This window comes from Electrona antarctica (assembly GCF_951216825.1).
Source record: "Electrona antarctica genome assembly, chromosome: 18".
Taxonomy (NCBI): Eukaryota; Metazoa; Chordata; class Actinopteri; order Myctophiformes; family Myctophidae; genus Electrona; species Electrona antarctica.
In genome coordinates, this window is record NC_136799.1 from 21,419,620 (window position 1) to 21,445,688 (window position 26,069).

The following is a 26,069-nucleotide window of genomic DNA, read 5'->3' on the forward strand; positions in this document are numbered from 1 at the left end:
ATGGAGGTACAGCACCCACACCTCTATCGCTGTTTGCATGGGTTTTTTTTTTTTTTTTTTTACTGTTTATGAGTTTTAATTAATAACTCACATTCCTTTCATTTGTACTGGTCTATATCCTTTACTAGAAAGATGACCTCCATGAGTTTAAGATGGAGAACAGTCAGCTGAACAGCCTGCTGTGTAAGGTCAAGGCCCTGGGCCACTGGAGGCAGCTGCTTCACCAGGGAAAACTACACAGACAACTCCTCCAGAGCCAGCAGGTATGATGAGAACAGAAAACCAAATTAACCAAAAACATTTATGAACTTGGTTGGTGTATTTTCATCTGTAAATAAATACAATCTTACATACTGGTATGTTTATATATCATACATTTTATGTTGTATATTCTCTGTCATTAGTTTCCCTGGGAATCCTAAAGAAACAAAATCCTAGCAATTGCTATATTCGTCTGTAATTAGCTTTGTGTCGTGGTATTAGTACCAAGTCGATCTGACGACGAGTATAATAAACTGGAAGAAAAGTAACGAGTGTGTGTTCTGGTCCTGTTGATTGAGCTGAGCAGGTGCCAGGTTTCTAGGTCCTGCTTAGCTCAATCAACAGGACCAGAACACACCTGGGCTGGCTGCCAGGATCACATCAACCAATGGGGAGGTCAGCTGCATGGATGTATGCAGTGGTGGAAAGTACTTTTACTTAAGTAATGTACTTAAGTACAATTTTGAGGTATTTGTACTTTACTTGAGTATTTCCAATTTCCATAAAAAAAGTGTGAATGGAGTTTCTAGGTGAAAGTGACTTTTTGACGTGCCTATATCTGCCATTGAGCCCCATTGTACATTTCTCAACTTTGAAAGCACTATAGCCTATTTCTAAAACTATGAAAAATTTCAAAGATTCCTTTTCAGGCAAACATGTCCACCGTAATATGAACCTAAATAGGTTTGAATGGGGTTTCTAGGTGTAAGTATGTAGGACTAGTAGCATGCCAAAGTTTGTGCTATTGCCATTGAGAATGCTTTGGGCGTTTAAGTTAAATAACTCAGAAACTACAAAACATTTCAAAGTAAAAAGTTCCAGCATGTGTCTCCACAGTAAGCTGAATTATACAAAGTGTGAATGGAGTTTCTAGGTGAAAGTGATTTTTGGACGTGCCAAGGTCTGCCATTGAGCCCCATTATAGATTTCTCAAATTTGAAAGCACTATATTTCTAAAACTATGAAACATTTCAAAGATTCCTTTTCAGGCAAACATGTCCACCGTAAGATGAACCTAAATAGGTTTGAATGGGGTTTCTAGGTGTAAGTATGTAGGACTAGTAGCATGCCAAAGGGTGTGCTATTGCCATTGATAATGCATTGGGCGTTTAAGTTAAATAACTCAGAAACTACAAAACATTTCAAAGTAAAAAGTTCCAGCATGTGTCTCCACAGTAAGCTGAATTATAAAAAGTGTGAATGGAGTTTCTAGGTGAAAGTGATTTTTGGACGTGCCAAGGTCTGCCATTGAGCCCCATTATAGATTTCTCAAATTTGAAAGCACTATATTTCTAAAACTATGAAACATTTCAAAGATTCCTTTTCAGGCAAACCTGTCCACCGTAAGATGAACCTAAATAGGTTTGAATGGGGTTTCTAGGTGTGAGTATGTAGGACTAGTAGCATGCCAAAGTGTGTGCTATTGCCATTGAGAATGCATTGGGCGTTTAAGTTAAATAACTCAGAAACTACAAAACATTTCAAAGTAAAAAGTTCCAGCATGTGTCTCCACAGTAAGCTGAATTATAAAAAGTGTGAATGGAGTTTCTAGGTGAAAGTGATTTTTGGACGTGCCAAGGTCTGCCATTGAGCCCCATTATAGATTTCTCACATTTGAAAGCACTATATTTCTAAAACTATGAAACATTTCAAAGATTCCTTTTCAGGCAAACATGTCCACCGTAAGATGAACCTAAATAGGTTTGAATGGGGTTTCTAGGTGTGAGTATGTAGGACTAGTAGCATGCCAAAGTGTGTGCTATTGCCATTGAGAATGCATTGGGCGTTTAAGTTAAATAACTCAGAAACTACAAAACATTTCAAAGTAAAAAGTTCCAGCATGTGTCTCCACAGTAAGCTGAATTATAAAAAGTGTGAATGGAGTTTCTAGGTGAAAGTGATTTTTGGACGTGCCAAGGTCTTAGCCTGGTTAATAAACCAGACCGAATCAGCCGTTGGCAAAAAAAAGTTGCCTACCAGCGGATTTCGGTCTGGCGAGGCTCAGTAGCACGCCTCTTTCCTACAATCGAGAACAGGTCGGACCAATCGGGACACGGTATGCAATATAGGCGGGCTTTGGTACAGTGACGTTCAATGCTTGAGACCTTTGACTGACAGTAGCTCTGACCAATTGCGTCGAAGAGAAAATGTTCCCCGGGAAATGAAATCCAAGTGGAGCCAGCCCAGACTGATATACCGCGACAGTGTTGTGTGATATTAGTCTGGCTTATTAGCCAGGCTACCAAGGTCTGCCATTGAGCCCCATTATACATTTCTCAAATTTGAAAGCACTATATTTCTAAAACTATGAAACATTTCAAAGATTCCTTTTCAGGCAAACATGTCCACCGTAAGATGAACCTAAATAGGTTTGAATGGGGTTTCTAGGTGTAAGTATGTAGGACTAGTAGCATGCCAAAGTGTGTGCTATTGCCATTGAGAATGCTTTGGGCGTTTAAGTTAAATAACTCAGAAACTACAAAACATTTCAAAGTAAAAAGTTCCAGCATGTGTCTCCACAGTAAGCTGAATTATAAAAAGTGTGAATGGAGTTTCTAGGTGAAAGTGATTTTTGGACGTGCCAAGGTCTGCCATTGAGCCCCATTATACATTTCTCAAATTTGAAAGCACTATATTTCTAAAACTATGAAACATTTCAAAGATTCCTTTTCAGGCAAACATGTCCACCGTAAGATGAACCTAAATAGGTTTGAATGGGGTTTCTAGGTGTAAGTATGTAGGACTAGTAGCATGCCAAAGGGTGTGCTATTGCCATTGAGAATGCATTGGGCGTTTAAGTTAAATAACTCAGAAACTACAAAACATTTCAAAGTAAAAAGTTCCAGCATGTGTCTCAACAGTAAGCTGAATTATAAAAAGTGTGAATGGAGTTTCTAGGTGAAAGTGATTTTTGGACGTGCCAAGGTCTGCCATTGAGCCCCATTATAGATTTCTCAAATTTGAAAGCACTATATTTCTAAAACTATGAAACATTTCAAAGATTCCTTTTCAGGCAAACATGTCCACCGTAAGATGAACCTAAATAGGTTTGAATGGGGTTTCTAGGTGTAAGTATGTAGGACTAGTAGCATGCCAAAGGGTGTGCTATTGCCATTGATAATGCATTGGGCGTTTAAGTTAAATAACTCAGAAACTACAAAACATTTCAAAGTAAAAAGTTCCAGCATGTGTCTCCACAGTAAGCTGAATTATAAAAAGTGTGAATGGAGTTTCTAGGTGAAAGTGATTTTTGGACGTGCCAAGGTCTGCCATTGAGCCCCATTATAGATTTCTCAAATTTGAAAGCACTATATTTCTAAAACTATGAAACATTTCAAAGATTCCTTTTCAGGCAAACCTGTCCACCGTAAGATGAACCTAAATAGGTTTGAATGGGGTTTCTAGGTGTGAGTATGTAGGACTAGTAGCATGCCAAAGTGTGTGCTATTGCCATTGAGAATGCATTGGGCGTTTAAGTTAAATAACTCAGAAACTACAAAACATTTCAAAGTAAAAAGTTCCAGCATGTGTCTCCACAGTAAGCTGAATTATAAAAAGTGTGAATGGATTTTCTAGGTGAAAGTGATTTTTGGACGTGCCAAGGTCTGCCATTGAGCCCCATTATAGATTTCTCAAATTTGAAAGCACTATATTTCTAAAACTATGAAACATTTCAAAGATTCCTTTTCAGGCAAACATGTCCACCGTAAGATGAACCTAAATAGGTTTGAATTGGGTTTCTAGGTGTAAGTATGTAGGACTAGTAGCCAGGGCCGGATTAACACCTCTGAGGGCCCCTGGGCACTGAAGCTCGAAGGGCCCCCCCCTTCACGCACGCACAACATTTTTGCAGTTTTGGAGCCGTTTTGGGGCAGTTTTATGCCATTATATTGGCCTATTTCCGGTCGCCTACCCCCCCCAGAGTGACAGCCAATCTAGCGCATTGTTGCTGCTTTACACACAATTGCACTTTTTAGCTGCCCTTCTCACCAACAATAAAACACTAATCTTTTTAGACACCATTTATTTCATTCGGATTAGCAGAGAAATTTTCTGTGGAACTAAAAAAAAGAAAAAGAAAATCAAAACAAAACTTTTTTTTTTTTTTTTTTGAGGGTCCCCTGGTGGCCAAGGGCCCCTGGGCACGTGCCCAAAGTGCCCATATGGTAGATCCGGCCCTGCTAGTAGCATGCCAAAGTGTGTGCTATTGCCATTGAGAATGCATTGGGCGTTTAAGTTAAATAACTCAGAAACTACAAAACATTTCAAAGTAAAAAGTTCCAGCATGTGTCTCCACAGTAAGCTGAATTATAAAAAGTGTGAATGGAGTTTCTAGGTGAAAGTGATTTTTGGACGTGCCAAGGTCTGCCATTGAGCCCGGTCAAGGGACCTTAGTATAAGTATGTTTATTCAATTTAATCCAGCAAACAGAAATTTGCTATTCTTTTCCTTTTTTTTGTTCAGAATTGAACAATTTGAAAACTCGAAGCCAAAACCCAGCTTTTAAAAGCTGCGTCAAAGTTGAGTTTTCAGGAGAAAAAAAGCACGCAAAAAAAGCTGTTCATTCCAAGCTTCAAAACGAAAAAGCTGGTATACATAGAGATAACATGGGAGCACAAAGCAAGAAGCTGCTTCTAGCTTCCTTGGTGTTAACGCGGCTTAAGTCTGATTATGCCTTTGGTTTTTTTGCACTACTGATTGTTACCCGTTTCCTTTCTTGTCAGTTAAAATCATCATTCATCATCACTTCCATCTTGTCCATCAGCTAACCCTAACCCTAACCCTAACCCTAACCCTAGTTGTCTGGTACCAGATTGGTTACCATATGGTACCAGAACAAAACAAACAAAAAAGCAGTGTGAATTGTCTGGAACCAGTGGTGCAGTGTGTTAGGACGCTGCCACATGATCGGGAGATGGTGAGTTCAAACCCCACTCAAGTCTTTACTTTCAAGACCGATTTCAGAAGAAGAAAACCAACACATTCAAAGGCATATCAATCCCATTAATCCGTTTTCTTATCAGGTTGAAGGCATCCCGGATTTTGTTGAGGGTGGGTTGGGTGTTTCACGGTTTCTCATCAACTCCATGTTAAATCACCCAATTACCCCCCAACGGACACTAGCCCTAACCCTAACCCTAGTTGTCTGGTACCAGATTGGTTACCATATGGTACCAGAACAAAACAAACAAAAAAGCAGTATGAATTTTCTGGAACCAGTGGCGCAGTGTGTTAGAACGCTGCCACATGATCGGAAGATGGGGAGTTCAAACCCCCTCAAGTCTTTACTTTCAAGACCGATTTCAGAAGAAGAAAAGCAGTGTGAATTGTCTGGAACCAGTGGCGCAGTGTTAGAACACTCCCACATGATCGGGAGATGGTGAGTTCAAACCCCACTCAAGTCTTTACTTTCAAGACCGATTTCAGAAGAAGAAAACCAACAAAAAAGCAGTTGAATTGTCTGGAACCAATGGCGCAGTGTGTTAGGACGTTGCCACATGATCCGGAGATGGTGAGTTCAAACCCCACTCAAGTCTTTACTTTCAAGACCGATTTCAGAAGAAGAAAACCAACGACCTATCAACCAACACATTCAAAGGCATATCAATCCCATTAATCCATTTTCTTATCAAGTTGAAGTCATCCCGAATTTTGTTGAGGTTGGGTTGGGTGTTTCACGGTTTCTCATCAACTCCATGTTAAATCACCCAATTACCCCCCAACGGACACTAACCCTAACCCTAACCCTAACCCTAACCCCAACCCTAGTTGTCTGGTACCAGATTGGTTACCAGATGGTACCAGAACAAAACAAACAAAAAAGCAATGTGGATTGTCTGGAACCAGTGGCTCAGTGTGTTAGGACGCTGCCACATGATCGGGAGATGGTGAGTTCAAACCCCACTCAATTCTTTACTTTCATGTCCGATTTCAGGAGAAGAAAACAAACAAAAAAGCTGTGTGAATTGTCTGGACCCAGTGGGACAGTGTGTTAGGACGCTGCCACATGATCGGGAGATGGTGAGTTCTAACCCCACTCAAGTCTTTACTTTCAAGACCGATTTCAGAAGAATAAAACCAACAAAAAAGCAGTGTGAATTGTCTGGACCCAATGGCTCAGTGTGTTAGGATGCTGCCACATGATCGGGAGATGGTGAGTTCAAACCCCACTCAAGTCTTTACTTTCAAGACCGATTTCAGAAGAAGAAAACCAACAAAAAAGCAGAGTGAATCGTCTGGACCCAGTGGCTCAGTGTGTTAAGACGCTGCCACATGATCGGGAGATGGTGAGTTCAAACCCCACTCAAGTTCAAACCAAAAAATAGACGTCCAGGGTGCAATCCCACCCAAGTCTTTACTGTGACACTTTGCTTTCCACACTGACATCAAGTAGCACAGAAAAGCTGTGTTGTAGTAACCAGCAGTTAGCTCAGTGTGATGAGAGGCTGTCCTTGGGAGCCACAGGTCCAGGGTTCAAATCCCACATTAGTCATAACTCTGACACTTTGCTTTGCACACTGATTTCCAGAAGGACAACTTTAAAGTAGCCCAGAAATTCACCATGATTGTGTGCCGGTAAGTGGCCCAACGGATAAGTCAGATGATATCCGTAGTATACCTAGTAGAAGTGTGCCGGTTCAAACCCGACATACTCCTAGTAGGCGGTGATGGTTCAAATCACCGACACCTAGAGTAGGTGTGGCCCAGTGGATAAATCAGATGATATCTGTAGACTACCTAGTAGAAGTATGCCGGCCGACATACTCCTAGTAGGATGGTGCTAGTTCAAATCACCAACACCTACAGTAGGTAGTAGTGTGTGCAGTTAAGTGGCCTGGTGGATAAATCAGATAATATCCATAGAATACCTAGTAGAAGTCTGCCAGTTCAAACCCGACATAGGATGGTGCTGGTTCAAATCACCATCACCTAGAGTAGGTAGGACCGTGTGCCGATAATTGGCCCGGTGGATAAATCAGATAATATCTGTAGAATACCTAGTGGGATGGTGCTGATTCAAATCACCATCACCTAGAGTAGGTACGGGGTCAGGTAAGAGTATGTAGGGGCAGAGTAGGTTGAGGTGTAGATAGGGGGAGAGTAGGCGAGGGTTGGTCAGTTAGGGGGAGGAGTAGGTAGGGGGTGATTAGGCGAGGGGGGGGGCAGGCGAGGTGGAGAGTAGCTGAGGGGGGGGCAGGCGAGTGGAGAGTAGCTGAGGGGGAGGGCCAGGCTTGGGGAGAGTAGGCGAGGGGGGGGCCAGGCACGGGGAGAGTAGGCGAGGGGGGGGCCAGGCACGGGTAGAGTAGGCGAGCGGGGCCAGGCAGGGGGAGAGTAGGAGAGGGGGGAGGCCAGGCACGGGGAGAGTAGGAGAGGGGGGAGGCCAGGCAGGGGGAGAGTAGGCGAGGGGGGAGGCCAGGCCGGGGGAGAGTAGGAGAGGAGGGAGGCCAGGCAGGGGGAGAGTAGGCAAGGGGGGAGGCCAGGCACGGGTAGAGTAGGCGAGGGAGGCCAGGCAGGGGGAGAGTAGGAGAGGAGGGAGGCCAGGCAGGGGGAGAGTAGGCGAGGAGGGAGGCCAGGCAGGGAGAGAGAAGGGGGACGCCAGGCAGGGGGAGAGTAGGCGAGGGGGGAGGCCAGGCAGAGATTAGGCAGTGTTGTTATTCCTATTTTTTTTAAATAATATTCTAAGTTTAATTTAGAAAAAAAATAAATAAAAAAAAAAATCAGGAAGACCGCCACCTGCCAGCAACCCCCCTGCCTGGCCTCCCCACTCTCCTACTCTACCCCTGCCTGGCCTACCTCCTCGCCTACTCTCCCCCTGCCTGGCCTCCCTCCTCTCCTACTCTCCCCCTGCCTGGCCCCCCTCGCCTAATCTCCCCCTGCCTGGCCTCCCCCCTCTCCTACTCTCCCCGTGCCTGGCCTCCCCCCTCTCCTACTCTCCCCGTGCCTGGCCTCCCCCCTCTCCTACTCTCCCCCTGCCTGGCCCCGCTCGCCTACTCTACCCGTGCCTGGCCCCCCCCTCGCCTACTCTCCCCGTGCCTGGCCCCCCCCTCGCCTACTCTCCCCAAGCCTGGCCCTCCCCCTCAGCTACTCTCCACCTCAACTGCCCCCCCCTCAGCTACTCTCCACCTTACCTGACCCCCCTCACCTACTCCTCCCCCTAACTGACCAACCCTCGCCTACTCTCCCCCTATCGACACCTCAACCTACTCTGCCCCTACATACTCTTACCTACTCTAGGTGATGGTGATTTGAATCAGCACCATCCCACTAGGTATTCTACAGATATTATCTGATTTATCCACCGGGCCAATTATCGGCACACGGTCCTACCTACTCTAGGTGATGGTGATTTGAACCAGCACCATCCTATGTCGGGTTTGAACTGGCAGACTTCTACTAGGTATTCTATGGATATTATCTGATTTATCCACCAGGCCAGTTAACTGCACACACTACTACCTACTGTAGGTGTTGGTGATTTGAACTAGCACCATCCTACTAGGAGTATGTCGGCCGGCATACTTCTACTAGGTAGTCTACAGATATCATCTGATTTATCCACTGGGACACACCTCCTCTAGGTGTCGGTGATTTGAACCATCACCGCCTACTAGGAGTATGTCGGGTTTGAACCGGCACACTTCTACTAGGTATACTACGGATATCATCTGACTTATCCGTTGGGCCACTTACCGGCACACAATCATGGTGAATTTCTGGGCTACTTTAAAGTTGTCCTTCTGGAAATCAGTGTGCAAAGCAAAGTGTCAGAGTTATGACTAATGTGGGATTTGAACCCTGGACCTGTGGCTCCCAAGGACAGCCTCTCATCACACTGAGCTAACTGCTGGTTACTACAACGCAGCTTTTCTGTGCTACTTGATGTTAGTGTGGAAAGCAAAGTGTCACAGTAAAGAATTGGGTGGGATTGCACGCTGGACGTCTATTTTTTGGTTTGAACTTGAGTGGGGTTTGAACTCACCATCTCCCGATCATGTGGCAGCGTCCTAACACACTGAGCCACTGGGTCCAGACAATTCACTCTGCTTTTTTGTTGGTTTTCTTCTTCTGAAATCGGTCTTGAAAGTAAAGACTTGAGTGGGGTTTGAACTCACCATCTCCCGATCATGTGGCAGCATCCTAACACACTGAGCCATTGGGTCAAGACAATTCACACTGCTTTTTTGTTGGTTTTATTCTTCTGAAATCGGTCTTGAAAGTAAAGACTTGAGTGGGGTTTGAACTCACCATCTCCCGATCATGTGGCAGCGTCCTAACACACTGTCCCACTGGGTCCAGACTATTCACACAGCTTTTTTGTTTGTTTTCTTCTCCTGAAATCGGTCATGAAAGTAAAGAATTGAGTGGGGTTTGAACTCCCCATCTCCCGATCATGTGGCAGCGTCCTAACACACTGAGCCACTGGTTCCAGACAATCCACATTGCTTTTTTGTTTGTTTTGTCCGGTACCATCTGGTAACCAATCTGGTACCAGACAACTAGGGTTGGGGTTAGGGTTAGGGTTAGGGCTAGTGTCCGTTGGGGGGTAATTGGGTGATTTAACATGGAGTTGATGAGAAACCGTGAAACACCCAACCCAACCTCAACAAAATTCGGGATGACTTCAACTTGATAAGAAAATGGATTAATGGGATTGATATGCCTTTGAATGTGTTGGTTGATAGGTCGTTGGTTTTCTTCTTCTGAAATCGGTCTTGAAAGTAAAGACTTGAGTGGGGTTTGAACTCACCATCTCCGGATCATGTGGCAACGTCCTAACACACTGCGCCATTGGTTCCAGACAATTCAACTGCTTTTTTGTTGGTTTTCTTCTTCTGAAATCGGTCTTGAAAGTAAAGACTTGAGTGGGGTTTGAACTCACCATCTCCGGATCATGTGGCAGCGTCCTAACACACTGAGCCACTGGTTCCAGACAATCCACATTGCTTTTTTGTTTGTTTTGTCCGGTACCATCTGGTAACCAATCTGGTACCAGACAACTAGGGTTGGGGTTAGGGTTATGGTTAGGGTTAGGGCTAGTGTCCGTTGGGGGGTAATTGGGTGATTTAACATGGAGTTGATGAGAAACCGTGAAACACCCAACCCAACCTCAACAAAATTCGGGATGACTTCAACTTGATAAGAAAATGGATTAATGGGATTGATATGCCTTTGAATGTGTTGGTTGATAGGTCGTTGGTTTTCTTCTTCTGAAATCGGTCTTGAAAGTAAAGACTTGAGTGGGGTTTGAACTCACCATCTCCGGATCATGTGGCAATGTCCTAACACACTGCGCCATTGGTTCCAGACAATTCAACTGCTTTTTTGTTGGTTTTCTTCTTCTGAAATCGGTCTTGAAAGTAAAGACTTGAGTGGGGTTTGAACTCACCATCTCCCGATCATGTGGCAGCGTCCTAATACACTGCTCCACTGGGTCCAGACAATTCCCAATGCTTTTTTGTTGGTTTTCTTCTTCTGAAATCGGTCTTGAAAGTTAAGACTTGAGTGGGGTTTGAACTCACCATCTCCCGATCATGTGGGAGCGGTCTAACACACTGCACCACTGGTACCAGAAAATTCATACTGCTTTTTTGTTGGTTTTCTTCTTCTGAAATCGGTCTTGAAGGTAAAGACTTTAATGGGGTTTGAACTCACCATCTCCCGATCATGTGGCAACGTCCTAACACACTGCGCCATTGGTTCCAGACAATTCAACTGCTTTTTTGTTGGTTTTCTTCTTCTGAAATCGGTCTTGAAAGTAAAGACTTGAGTGGGGTTTGAACTCACCATCTCCCGATCATGTGGCAGCGTCCTAACACACTGCTCCACTGGGTCCAGACAATTCCCAATGCTTTTTTGTTAGTTTTCTTCTTCTGAAATCGGTCTTGAAAGTAAAGACTTGAGTGGGGTTTGAACTCACCATCTCCCGATCATGTGGGAGCGGTCTAACACACTGCGCCACTGGTACCAGACAATTCATACTGCTTTTTTGTTGGTTTTCTTCTTCTGAAATCGGTCTTGAAGGTAAAGACTTGAATGGGGTTTGAACTCACCAGCTCCCGATCATGTGGGAGTGTTCTAACACTTCGCCACTGGTTCCAGACAATTCACACTGCTTTTTTGTTGCTTTTCTTCTTCTGAAATTGGTCTTGAAAGTAAAGACTTGAGTGGGGTTTGAACTCACCATCTCCCGATCATGTGGCAGCGTCCTAACACACTGAGCCACTGGTTCCAGACAATCCACATTGCTTTTTTGTTTGTTTTGTTCTGGTACCATCTGGTAACCAATCTGGTACCAGACAACTAGGGTTGGGGTTAGGGTTAGGGTTAGGGTTAGGGTTAGGGTTAGGGTTAGGGCTAGTGTCCGTTGGGGGGTAATTGGGTGATTTAACATGGAGTTGATGAGAAACCGTGAAACACCCAACCCAACCTCAACAAAATTCGGGATGACTTCAACTTGATAAGAAAATGGATTAATGGGATTGATATGCCTTTGAATGTGTTGGTTGATAGGTCGTTGGTTTTCTTCTTCTGAAATCGGTCTTGAAAGTTAAGACTTGAGTGGGGTTTGAACTCACCATCTCCCGATCATGTGGCAGCGTCCTAACACACTGCTCCACTGGGTCCAGACAATTCCCAATGCTTTTTTGTTGGTTGTCTTCTTCTGAAATCGGTCTTGAAAGTAAAGACTTGAGTGGGGTTTGAACTCACCATCTCCCGATCATGTGGGAGCGGTCTAACACACTGCGCCACTGGTACCAGACAATTCATACTGCTTTTTTGTTGGTTTTCTTCTTCTGAAATCGGTCTTGAAGGTAAAGACTTGAATGGGGTTTGAACTCACCAGCTCCCGATCATGTGGGAGTGTTCTAACACTTCGCCACTGGTTCCAGACAATTCACACTGCTTTTTTGTTGCTTTTCTTCTTCTGAAATTGGTCTTGAAAGTAAAGACTTGAGTGGGGTTTGAACTCACCATCTCCCGATCATGTGGCAGCGTCCTAACACACTGAGCAACTGGTTCCAGACAATCCACATTGCTTTTTTGTTTGTTTTGTTCTGGTACCATCTGGTAACCAATCTGGTACCAGACAACTAGGGTTGGGGTTAGGGTTAGGGTTAGGGTTAGGGTTAGGGTTAGGGTTAGGGCTAGTGTCCGTTGGGGGGTAATTGGGTGATTTAACATGGAGTTGATGAGAAACCGTGAAACACCCAACCCACCCTCAACAAAATTCGGGATGCCTTCAACTTGATAAGAAAATGGATTAATGGGATTGATATGCCTTTGAATGTGTTGGTTGATAGGTCGTTGGTTTTCTTCTTCTGAAATCGGTCTTGAAAGTAAAGACTTGAGTGGGGTTTGAACTCACCATCTCCCGATCATGTGGGAGCGGTCTAACACACTGCGCCACTGGTACCAGACAATTCATACTGCTTTTTTGTTGGTTTTCTTCTTCTGAAATCGGTCTTGAAGGTAAAGACTTGAATGGGGTTTGAACTCACCAGCTCCCGATCATGTGGGAGTGTTCTAACACTTCGCCACTGGTTCCAGACAATTCACACTGCTTTTTTGTTGCTTTTCTTCTTCTGAAATTGGTCTTGAAAGTAAAGACTTGAGTGGGGTTTGAACTCACCATCTCCCGATCATGTGGCAGCGTCATAACACACTGAGCCACTGGTTCCAGACAATCCACATTGCTTTTTTGTTTGTTTTGTTCTGGTACCATCTGGTAACCAATCTGGTACCAGCTTTTTTTTGCGTGCTTTTTTTCTCCTCAAAACTCAACTTTGACGCAGCTTTTAAAAGCTGGGTTTTGGCTTCGAGTTTTCACATTTTTCAATTCTGAACAAAAAAAGGAAAAAAATAGCAAATTTCTGTTTGCTGGACTCAAACAGAATTATACTAAGGCACCACCATTTTTGTGATTTTTCGGTTAGTGTTTTCCCATTTTTCAATTCTGAACAAAAAAAGGAAAAAAATAGCAAATTTATTTTTGCTGGATTAAATTGAACAAATATACTTATACTAAGGTCCCTTGACCGAGCCCCATTATAGATTTCTCAAATTTGAAAGCACTATATTTCTAAAACTATGAAACATTTCAAAGATTCCTTTTCAGGCAAACGTGTCCACCGTAAGATGAACCTAAATAGGTTTGAATGGGGTTTCTAGGTGTAAGTATGTAGGACTAGTAGCATGCCAAAGTGTGTGCTATTGCCATTGAGAATGCATTGGGCGTTTAAGTTAAATAACTCAGAAACTACAAAACATTTCAAAGTAAAAAGTTCCAGCATGTGTCTCCACAATAAGCTGAATTATAAAAAGTGTGAATGGAGTTTCTAGGTGAAAGTGATTTTTGGACGTGCCAAGGTCTGCCATTGAGCCCCATTATAGATTTCTCAAATTTGAAAGCACTATATTTCTAAAACTATGAAACATTTCAAAGATTCCTTTTCAGGCAAACATGTCCACCGTAAGATGAACCTAAATAGGTTTGAATGGGGTTTCTAGGTGTAAGTATGTAGGACTAGTAGCATGCCAAAGTGTGTGCTATTGCCATTGAGAATGCATTGGGCGTTTAAGTTAAATAACTCAGAAACTACAAAACATTTCAAAGTAAAAAGTTCCAGCATGTGTCTCCACAGTAAGCTGAATTATAAAAAGTGTCAATGGAGTTTCTAGGTGAAAGTGATTTTTGGACGTGCCAAAATCTGCCATTGAGCCCCATTATAGATTTCTCAAATTTGAAAGCACTATATTTCTAAAACTATGAAACATTTCAAAGATTCCTTTTCAGGCAAACATGTCCACCGTAAGATGAACCTAAATAGGTTTAAATGGGGTTTCTAGGTGTAAGTATGTAGGACTAGTAGCATGCCAAAGTGTGTGCTATTGCCATTGAGAATGCATTGGGCGTTTAATAAAGCTCTACATGTTCAAATCCCAGTTCACCGATAGTTTAATGCTGGAGGGTTTCAACTTTACTAACTGAAGGCCAACACACACAATTACCAGGAGACTTTATTTCACTGCCGCTTTTTCGTCACGCTTTTCCGTCACGCTTTTCCTTCGCGCTTTTCCTTCACGCTTTTCCGTCACACCTTTGAGTTTTTATTTTCTTATTCGAGCCTTGAAAAGTTCAAATTACTGCAGCATTGAATGGGACTTGAACCCAGAAAGTCTGTACTGAAAGACTCATCATTAGACCACTGCACCATCAGTGAGACACTCTCAGCCAAAGTCTCCTGGTAATTTTGAAGTTATCTTTTGTTTGTTAGCCTCCAGTTAGTAAAGTTAAATTAACACAGAATCGTATTAAGCAGATGTTTCTTAGCGCTGTTGAGGTCTTCTTTTGCATGTTAGTGTAACAGCCGGGAATCGAACCCTGGTCTCCCACGTGGAAAGCCAACATCCTGACCACTGAGACAAGTCAAAGGCAATTGCCAGTGACTCAGGGGAGATATTAGAGTTTTGAGGTCGTCAGGCTGAGGCTGTGAGCCACTGCTAGAATAGCCTTCAGTTAATAAAGCTCTACATGTTCAAATCCCAGTTCACCAATAGTGTAGTGCTGGAGTGTTTCAACTTTACTAACTGAAGGCCAACACACACAATTACCAGGAGACTTTATTTCACTGCCGCTTTTTCGTCACGCTTTTCCCGTCACGCTTTTCCTTCACGCTTTTCCGTCACACCTTTGAGTTTTTATTTTCTTATTCGAGCCTTGAAAAGTTCAAATTACTGCAGCATTGAATGAGACTTGAACACAGAAAGTCTGTACTGAAAGACTCATCATTAGACCACTGCGCCATCAGTCAGACGCTCTCAGCCAAAGTCTCCTGGTACTTTTGAAGTTATCTTTTGTTTGTTAGGCTTCAGTTAGTAAAGTTATATTAACACAGAATCGTATTAAGCAGATGTTTCTTAGCGCTGTTGAGGTCTTCTTTTGCATGTTAGTGTAACAGCCGGGAATCGAACCCTGGTCTCCCACGTGGAAAGCCAACAACCTGACCACTGAGACAAGTCAAAGGCAATTGCCAGTGACTCAGGGGAGATATTAGAGTTTTGAGGTCGTCAGGCTGAGGCTGTGAGCCACTGCTAGAATAGCCTTCAGTTAAGTTAAATAACTCAGAAACTACAAAACATTTCAAAGTAAAAAGTTCCAGCATGTGTCTCCACAGTAAGCTGAATTATAAAAAGTGTGAATGGAGTTTCTAGGTGAAAGTGATTTTTGGACGTGCCAAGGTCTGCCATTGAGCCCCATTATAGATTTCTCAAATTTGAAAGCACTATATTTCTAAAACTATGAAACATTTCAAAGATTCCTTTTCAGGCAAACATGTCCACCGTAAGATGAACCTAAATAGGTTTAAATGGGGTTTCTAGGTGTAAGTATGTAGGACTAGTAGCATGCCAAAGTGTGTGCTATTGCCATTGAGAATGCATTGGGCGTTTAAGTTAAATAACTCAGAAACTACAAAACATTTCAAAGTAAAAAGTTCCAGCATGTGTCTCCACAGTAAGCTGAATTATAAAAAGTGTGAATGGAGTTTCTAGGTGAAAGTGATTTTTGGACGTGCCAAGGTCTGCCATTGAGCCCCATTATAGATTTCTCAAATTTGAAAGCACTATATTTCTAAAACTATGAAACATTTCAAAGATTCCTTTTCAGGCAAACATGTCCACCGTAAGATGAACCTAAATAGGTTTGAATGGGGTTTCTAGGTGTAAGTATGTAGGACTAGTAGCATGCCAAAGTGTGTGCTATTGCCATTGAGAATGCATTGGGCGTTTAAGTTAAATAACTCAGAAACTACAAAACATTTCAAAGTAAAAAGTTCCAGCATGTGTCTCCACAGTAAGCTGAATTATAAAAAGTGTGAATGGAGTTTCTAGGTGAAAGTGATTTTTGGACGTGCCAAGGTCTGCCATTGAGCCCCATTATAGATTTCTCAAATTTGAAAGCACTATATTTTTAAAACTATGAAACATTTCAAAGATTCCTTTTCAGGCAAACATGTCCACCGTAAGATGAACCTAAATAGGTTTGAATTGGGTTTCTAGGTGTAAGTATGTAGGACTAGTAGCATGCCAAAGTGTGTGCTATTGCCATTGAGAATGCATTGGGCGTTTAAGTTAAATAACTCAGAAACTACAAAACATTTCAAAGTAAAAAGTTCCAGCATGTGTCTCCACAGTAAGCTGAAGTATTTAAAAAAATCACACCTGTGTGAACTGAGTGGTGTAAGGTCTTATATAGCCTGTCTTACGTAATGAAATCATGTCTGACGTAATGAAATCACACCCGGGTGAACAGGGTGAACATAGCAACCATGCTCATTTTTTCTGCACTAACAAAGCCAGTTGTAGGAGTGGTTTACACCACTCAAAAAGTGTGAATGGAGTTTCTAAGTGAAAGTGATTTTTGGACGTGCCAAGGTCTGCCATTGAGCCCCATTATAGATTTCTCAAATTTGAAAGCACTATATTTCTAAAACTATGAAACATTTCAAAGATTCCTTTTCAGGCAAACGTGTCCACCGTAAGATGAACCTAAATAGGTTTGAATGGGGTTTCTAGGTGTAAGTATGTAGGACTAGTAGCATGCCAAAGTGTGTGCTATTGCCATTGAGAATGCATTGGGCGTTTAAGTTAAATAACTACAAAACATTTCAAAGTAAAACGTTCCAGCATGTGTCTCCACAGTAAGCTGAATTATAAAAAGTGTGAATGGAGTTTCTAGTTGAAAGTGGAGCCCCATTATTTTCTTCCAGTTAATAAACTGGAAGAAAAGTAACGAGTGTGTGTTCTGGTCCTCTTGATTGAGCTGAGCAGGAGCCAGGTTTCTAGGTCCTGCTCAGCTCAATCAACAGGACCAGAACACACCTGGGCTGGCTGCCAGGATCACATCCACCAATGGGGAGGTCAGCTGCATGGATGGATGCAGTGGTGGAAAGTAACTAAGTACTTTTACTTAAGTACAATTTTAGGTATTTGTACTTTACTTGAGTATTTCCAATTTCCATAACAAAAGTGTGAATGGAGTTTCTAGGTGAAAGTGACTTTTTGACGTGCCTATATCTGCCATTGAGCCCCATTGTACATTTCTCAAATTTGAAAGCACTATAGCCTATTTCTAAAACTATGAAACATTTCAATTTAAAGATTCCTTTTCAGGCAAACATGTCCACCGTAAGATTAACCTAAATAGGTTTGAATGGAGTTTCTAGGTGTATGTAGGACTAGTAGCATGCCAAAGTTTGTGCTATTCTTATTCTATGCTATATTCTTATTCTATTCTATTACTAAACATTTGTTCCACAATAATTTCCCTGGTAATTATTTTGTTTTGCCTAGAGAGAGGTCATCTGCCACAGGGAGGCCCTCAGAGTGAAGATGATGTCAGAGGAGGAAGTGGTCATACTCCAGGAAGAACTGGATGCCACCAAGCAGGCCTTGGATCATTGTCAGACAGAGTACAGCCGCACCAGGATGCTTCTCAGCAGAAAGGTACACTAGCTTGTCATGCAGATTCACCAGCTGTCACAAAGGAAGAGCTGCTGAGACATTCATATAAATTAGCAGTGAAAGTGAGGAACAAGCCCTGGCAATTTCTTTTTATTTTCAAAGCAATTATTCACATATATTTTTCCCCCCACAACCCCATGGCCACAAACCACAAATACTAAACAAAATCTTTGAAGAAACATCAGGAAATGTCCATAAATACAAATGCACAATGTCCCATCACAGTTCCCTACCCCCACCCTACAGCTGACTACTCCAATTAACCACTATACATCCAAAGCCTCTTCAATATCACCTCGTTTAATGAAGTCCATGAAATTCTCCCATATCTTATAGAATACAGCAGGTTTCTTCCTAATAACATACGTTAGTTTCTCATGTGCCAAACTGGTCGTTACATTCCTCAAGCCCTGGCAAATTAGGTGTATCTTGAGGTGATGGCACACACACACACACACACACACACACACACACACACACACACACACACACACACACACACACACACACACACACACACACACACACACACACACTACACATTAAAATCTGGAGTATTATGTTGTTTACTCTGAAGGTATACAAATCGACCTCTGGATAGTGTGTGAAGGAAGGTTCTAGTTGATTTGACATTTGTTTTATCCCTCAACTTAAGTGTTTAATTAAAAATGATCTCTTAGTGACATTGTTATGAAATAAAAAGGTTTGTACAGTACAGTACTGTGGACCTTCTGTACTTGTATTACTATTTACCACCCGTTATTCAATGTTTTTGGCTTTACATGTGATCTACTATGAAGGTTAATAATGTCTAGACACAGTAAAATCCTCAATATTAATTTATCCATTTGTAGTTCACACTTCAAACGGACCCTTATTAAAGTATACATTTGCACACCGTCTGAGTTAACTCAACACTAATGATTTTAAAATCCTTAGTGCTCATTTAACTCAGACGTAGTAGTATAGGCTACTTATCATTACTTAATTCCTTCTGGAGCCAATGTCGCTCTCTTGGCTTAGAATTAACCTGTGTACTAATTAAGCACATTGTGTCTGCAGACAGAGGCGCTCCACGCCGTCAGGCTTCAGTCTGCTCAGGAGGCCCGGAGCAGGCAGGAGATGGAGCGCCGCCATGGGCACAGCCTGGAGCAGATGAGGGGAGACGTGGAGGACAGGGAGAGACAGCTCGGGGAGATCCGCCAGCAACTGGACAGGGACGGCAGGGGCAGCCAGCTGCAGAGACAGCGCAGTGCCAAGGACATTCTACAGGTTCACCATGAAGGCTCCCGTTAACAGAACACATGAATATTATCGTCGCTGTCAGGTGGAAACCTTATGGGTCTAAAGCGGTGATTACTTTCCAGGAAAGGGGGGGGGGGGGGGGGGGGTGGATCCATTATTTAGTCACAAAACTTTTCAATCATTGGTTCAATATGCAGATCTACGATCTACAAGCTTGCAATGTGTCACATCACAACGCATTGCAAGATTGGAGATCGGCTATTTTCGCTGTTGTATGACAAAGTAGAGAATTAATTTACAAAAAAGAAAAGATGGAGATACAAGATTGCCTAACAGCAGTGATATTCATGGCACTCAGGCACAGTGAGATCCCGAGTGTTAATCTAACTTTGAGAGTGTCAAATACAGGTCCCTTTGGCTACATTTGTAGACTCTCAAGAGTTACAAATGGATACAATAACAGGATTATACTGTGCAATGGTGTGTGTAGTTTCAGTTTAATATTGTACTTTCTAAGTCACATTTGTCATTGTCACTTCACTCTAGATGAAGAACCAGCTTCATAAGGAACGCAGCCTCAAACAAGAGGCGTATCAACAGGTGGACAAGCTACAGAACCAGATGAATGACCATGAGTCCAATCTCTCCACCAGGTGCACCTCCACACCAGGTAAGCGCCAAATGTAGAACTTACCACATGCTTGGTAAGTTCTTTTATCTCCAATTTTCCTTTTTACATTCTCCTCTATGTAGCCTACTGGTATTTTCTTATGACTGACTAATAGTTTTGTTACAACCCGGCCTAGGGGTCACCAGGAGTAACACAAAAATGGTCTTCCTCCTACCTAGTTCCCAAATATAGTCAGCCAACACCAGTTGAAAAGCCAAAGTACAGTGGTTTATTTTATAAGTTAGTTACATCAGATACATGGGATAAATTACCTCAGGGTGGGCAGTGTGCACCTGTACAGAACATTACTCAACTAAAAGAAAACCTATGCTTACCTTCTCCAAACACAAAACAAACAGGTATCTTACCTAACATCAACGAAAGAAACACTATTAACAAGGAAACCAAAAGAAAGGACGCCCACCCCTACATTACCGAGACTAAACCATGTTGACAGTGAAACTTCCTAACATACTGGTAATGGCTAACTAAAAGCACTCAAAACACCAGACTGGTGTTGTTGGGAGACTGGCATGGAGGAATTAAGACATCTGAAGATCTGAAGGTAGGCAGCTTTATACTCCAGACCAGAAAGCCAGGAGCCAATCACCTGTGAGGTTCCACCACTCAGCCAGTCACACTCAGCCACCACTCATTCACCATTCACACAAGCTGGTACTCAGTCACTCACTCAATCAGTCACACACACACACACGCACACGCACACGCACACGCACACACACACACACACACACACACACACACACACACATGACCCTGGGTCATAACAGTTTATTATGAACTGTTTTCTTATTAAGATATATTGATAACTTAACTACTGTGATGTGCTGCTTGCCCTTTCTTCTTTTTGTTTGTTTTGTGACTTTAATTTATACCTTTCTAGTTTGTCCTACTTTATTTGTATACATTCGGTCTATTTTTCCAAAAATGGTCGGTCTGTCTATTTTTCCAAAAATCGCCAGTCTGGCTATCTGTCTAAAAAGTGGAGTGGAGAAGTATTGGAAATTGGAATTACTCACGTAAAGTACAAAATATTCCTCAAAATTGTACTTAAGTACAGCACTTAAGTAAATGTACTTAGTTACTTTACACCACTGCCTATAATTCTATTACTGTAGCGCTATTACAAACATTGACTTTATTGACCTCAGAGATTACTTCTTCAACTCATGAGCAGAGCTTTCATTAGCCTAATATGAAGGCTCTGTGACGGTTTTGAAGAAAAAATAACTTTTGAAGCTCATAATTGGCAGCCATCTTGCATTTGAAGGTCAAAAATAGGTCAAATCATTATATACACACCAAATATGTATTCCTTGACCAAAATAAGCTCTGAAACCATGTATTGTGCATCATTGTAGGTCAAACCATTCAAAAGTTCATTTTCACGGCAGCCATTTTGGATTTTGGTCTCTAAAAAAGTTCCCCACCCTTTTTAAAAATACACCCCAGCCAAATTTGTTTAATACCCCTCCTAGATGACAAATCCATTGAGAAACTGACCTTTGCTCTCCACGGTCACGGAACTGCCATAAATGACCAAACTACCAACTGAGTGGCAAAAAACTACTTTCTGGCCTTGACAGCCCACACATCCAAACAGAAAAGACCTATCTGATTGCATTAAATAACATTAAACTCACTTTCGATTTGCCACTCAGTTTATGTGGACCCCAGGAAGACTAGCGGTGCTTTTTAGTGCACAGCTAATGGGGATCCTACCAAATAAAACAGTTTATGCATGCACATACCCTCCATTCGTTTCAGGTCTACCAAGGACCAGCCAGCAGTCTAGCAATCAAACTAGAGACTCCAGTTTAGTGGAATCTGGAGCAAAACATGGTCACCTGAAAACTCTTACTGCCTGGAGCCGTGGTGACGCAAAGCTAGAGAGACCCAAAGTAGTGAGTATACTTCAGTCAGTGTATATGAATATGTAAAACGAAACACTCGAGTATGATTGGGGAAATGCACTACAGTATACTGTAGTGTACATTCAGCTCAGCCGAGTACATTCAGCTCACTAGCCGCAATTTGCAACTCTAGATTTTTTTATAATGGGATGAATCTAGAGTTGCAATACCCTCCATTAACTCCCCACTCATCCATTTGCGTTTGCGATCTGCTTGTCTTAAACAACGTTAAACTCACCAACATTGCAGCTGTAGTCCAAGCTTGAATTATCCTCTTTCAATCTGCCGAGCTTGTTTTTCATAAAAATCCCCTGTAGACATGTTATGAGCTACTTTCTGTCAAGAAATTCTGTGCAAGTGATTCTTTTTCTAAGTGCTGGAGTTTGGAAGCGCTCGTCGTAAGTCACTGAACGGCCCTGCATGCATCTGTTTCGCATTTGCACATAATGCAGGAGGCAGCAGCGCGACCCCTTAATAAAAACGAGCGCTTCCAAACTCCAACATTTCTTCTTCTTGACAGAAAGTAGCTCATAACATGTCTACAGGGGATTATTATGAAAAACAAGCTTGCAGATTGAAAGAGGATAATTCAAGCTTGGACTACAGCTGCAATGTTGGTGAGTTTAACGTTGTTTAAGACAAGCAGATCGCAAACACAAATGGATGAGTGGGGAGTCAATGGAGGGTATTGCAACTCTAGATTCATCCCATTATAAAAGAATCTAGAGTTGCAAATTGCGGCTAACCGTAAACTGTGTGCTTGGGGTGTCTACTTTCTTATCTGTACCGTTTTCTTTTTCAGGATCCATCTTGTCTGAGGGCTCTGACTGCTGAGACACTGCTTCCAGAGCTCTTCAAATGATGACAATGCTGTACATTTCAACAGCTGAGGCTCAGATATTAGTAAAATACTACTTGTGAAATGCTAAATTGAAGTTATGATGTTTGGTTTCTTACTCTTATGGGCCATGAGTGGTAGTCTTTGCAAGCCTTTAATACATTCCTTCACTGGACAAGCAGTTGATACAAGTTATGTTTTACATTATGTATCAATATTATAAACCAAATATGTAATGGATTTTATTTGTAAAATATATTTTTTACAATATATAGGCTAGTAGTAAATCATGTTTTTTAAACACTTCAACAGCATTTAGTCTCAATCTTGTTTCAATCTTCAATTGCACTTGGTAAGTAAGATTGAATGGATATGAACTTTTTCATTTCATAATCAAATCCTGGAAACCAGTTTCTCCTTGGCTCAACCAGGCGTATTGTATTGCAATTGTTTAAATTACAACAGCAAGGATAGCCGCAATTTGCAACACTATATTTTTTTATAATGGGTTGAATCTAGTCAATACCATTGACAGCCCATTGATCCAAAACGAAACGCAACTCTAGATTCATCCCATTATAAAAAAATCTATTGTTGCAAATTGGGGCTACAGCAAGGCTATACGATGTTCATTTCTTATCATGTTATTCTTCAGTTACTCAAAATGTCTACTCGTTCGTAGTTACTGAAAAGGCCCAGTGTTAATGTGCACAATGTTAATGCAACTCTGCATGTCTTTCATTAAAGTAGAGTTGGAAGACAATACATTTTCAATGGTATTTTTTTTTCAATGGAAACACTATCAAATTCTAATTCCCCCAACACATGGGACGGGGAAACATTGCAGTGGTAGTACACAATACATGTGACAATATTGCATTCAGCAGAAATGCAATGAGATAGTTCCATTTATATAGCACCAATATCAGCTGGGAGAAGAAGACAAGCTGTACTTTCTGCTCAGACCTCCGCATGGAGGGTGGCCAATGGAAGTGGAAATTCCCTTCGGGGAACACTCGGTAAGATCCAGTCCGTAAAAATGGTATAATTGGTATAAAAATAAAATATCAGTGGATGTAGATTCCACAGATCAAATCAGTCATCACAAACCAGAGTCCTCCATGAACCCATCTGTCCTCCTGAGGCTCATGCATTCAGATGTTAAAACCCATTTACCGCTACCATTAATCCATCTCTTGATCGCGTACTGCCAGGGTTTTATCGCGCGTGACACTTACTTTGAAGATCCAAATATCTGTAATTCTGTGTTTCTGTGACAAACTGATGTGTGTGGTGTCTTCACCGGTTGTTGTTCTCTCGGTCGATGGTGGATAAAGCCGACCGCGAGTATCACAGCGCCTGCTACAGGCCGTTGAAAACGCTTGTCTGGCCCAGATTATGTCTCCCGCTCGCTTTTGAGATACAGCGGTTTTACTGCAGGGCTTAGAATGGAAGTGGATGCGCGCGCATCTTCAAAATGGCCGGTTGTGTGTTGTGTTGTTGTCCCAGAATATCGTTAGCGGTAGCAAGATCAGCTAGCCATCGAAGCCGATCAAATGGCGATTAAACAATTCAAACCCGAGAAAGCTGTGTTTGGCGTAGAGGTTATAAAGATTAGGTTCTCGTGTTCCATGTGTTCGGCGTCGGGTGGGTTAAATTGTGCTTCGTCACATGGCCTATTATTTTTGACAAGAAAATAAAATAAATTAGCGCAAACCAAGAGACTGTCAGAGCTTAAGTTGTAAACCAGTTTGCGATACCCAGATCTCCTGAAGCAGGCTGGTGGTGCAGGTAGAAGATGGTGCCTCAACCAGTTAGAAATCCTATCTATGCTTCCCTAAACTCAGCTCTCCTGAGGCAGGCTGGCGGTGTAGAGGTAGGAGACAGTGCCTGCCTGGATCTGAAACGTCTGGCCCTGGATGTGGTGGTTGGAGATCTGCTCGTTGGTCTGGCTGATGGAGATGGGCTGGGTGCTCTGGCTATTTATGTGAATGGCCTGTGCATGCTGCTGACCTCTGGACACCTGTCCCTGTAATGGCTCCTGGGAGATCGCCACCTGCTGGATGGGCTGGTGCATCATCTGTTAAAACAGTGATAAAAATGGTTCATAAAAACAGATTAGTAATATGCACAAGTCAGATAAAAAAATGGAATAAGATCAATAAATTGAGCAAAACCAAAAGTGACTTATCCTGAATAACACAATCTAATGGAAAATAGAATATGATTTAATGCTTAACTTGCTCCATAAAGGGATCAATATAAATCAAATTAATTTATCATTACTCACTTAAAATTAACTAATCATTACGACTCAGTCACCAGTGTATTATTGTAGTTTTACTCTGTATAGAGTAAATGGTGAATATTTAGTGTGTGTGCGTGTGTGTGTCCGTCCACCTGTACCTGCTGTAGCGGCCTCTGTGCTATGTGCAGTGGTTGTGGGGGGCCATGGTGTGCTTGTAGGTGCTCCATGGTCTCTTTGCTCAGAGTGATGACCTGCATCTGTTCAGGCAGACCACCGTGGCCCGTTTCCCCCTCCAGCACACTAATGGTCTGGATCTGAGCCCGGGTTTGGTCTAGCACTCCTCCCTGGGAGACGAGAGCCACGTTCTGCACATGTGCAGACGGCTGAGTCATAAGGGTGAGCCTGGAGTGGGTTTGATCTGCCGGCTCGCCCTCCGCAGTGATGATGCCAATCTGCTGCTCCTGCCCAGGGACGAAGTCCATGTTACCCACATCTCCTGACATGACCAGCTGGATCTCCTGCTCTGAGCTGGATGGTAGCTGGTACTGCTGGAGCTGCAAGATGCCACGCACCTCCTCATTCCCCATGGCTACTCCCGTCTCTGTGGGGCCATCCTCTGTGGAGACTCGCTCCTTGTTGTGCGATTTCGTGTGGGTTTTCAGATTGTCCAAGCGAGTAAACGAAAGGCTGCAGAAGGGGCAAGTGAAAGGCTTTTTCCCCGAGTGGGAGGCAACGTGTCGTCTTCTCGCGCTGGGGTCTGAGAAGGACTTCTCACAGATGCTGCAGTCATACGGCTTCTCACCTCTTTAACAAAGAATTAGAGTTAAATGTACTTTAAAGAATTTTGGAGTTAAGTTGCAGTCCTGTCTATTGGAAGAAAGTCAGTCCAAAATAAAGCATTGTGAAAGTAAACTCATTGCTTAAGTCTTTATGCCCATCACCCATACCATATAAATAAATTGATCTCTCACCTATGAATTCTGATGTGAGTCTGCAGTGTGCTCTTTGCTGTAAAAGACTTGCCACAGGTCTCACAAGTAAAAGGCTTCTCACCTGTAACAATATTACAACATCAAAATCAGCCACATTAACTGGCATACTCATGAACATCATGCACTGATATAGGGCTGACTCAAGAAAACCACAGATTGGTTTAAATTTAGTTTGTATTTTTACCTGTGTGTGTTCTCAGATGCTTTTTCAGCTGGGCTGTGTCCATAAACTTATGATGACACAGAGCACATTCAGGCAAAGATTTACCTTGAAGAACAGAGGATTAGACCTACGCTATTACAGTATGATGTAACCATTTTGCTAGAGACACACAGGGACTACAAATTTCACGCCCCC

The 26,069-nt window shown here is 42.5% G+C and overlaps 2 protein-coding genes across 4 annotated transcripts in view; one reads left to right on the forward strand and one right to left on the reverse strand.

Annotated features, from left to right (window-relative positions):
• Positions 1-23,496, forward strand: LOC306941811 (coiled-coil domain-containing protein 162-like; the record flags this gene model as incomplete). The annotated part of the gene is made up of 7 exons (XM_079527452.1): positions 1-6; positions 129-263; positions 17,614-17,766; positions 18,847-19,056; positions 19,576-19,699; positions 21,488-21,624; positions 22,436-23,496. The coding sequence occupies 7 exons, from the start codon at positions 1-3 to the stop codon at positions 22,493-22,495; spliced, it is 825 nt and encodes a 274-aa protein (XP_079383578.1). The 3' UTR covers positions 22,496-23,496.
• Positions 23,228-26,069, reverse strand: part of zbtb24 (zinc finger and BTB domain containing 24) — a 9,017-nt gene continuing 6,175 nt past the window's right edge. For all 3 annotated transcript variants that reach the window (XM_079528351.1, XM_079528352.1, XM_079528350.1), the window contains exons 5-8: positions 25,896-25,979; positions 25,691-25,772; positions 24,878-25,523; positions 23,228-24,551 (exon numbers count right to left, since the gene is read on the reverse strand). In XM_079528351.1, coding sequence (XP_079384477.1) covers positions 24,315-24,551; positions 24,878-25,523; positions 25,691-25,772; positions 25,896-25,979 — 1,049 coding nt within the window. In that variant the 3' untranslated portion in view covers positions 23,228-24,314. The remainder of the gene's footprint in view (positions 24,552-24,877; positions 25,524-25,690; positions 25,773-25,895; positions 25,980-26,069) is intronic.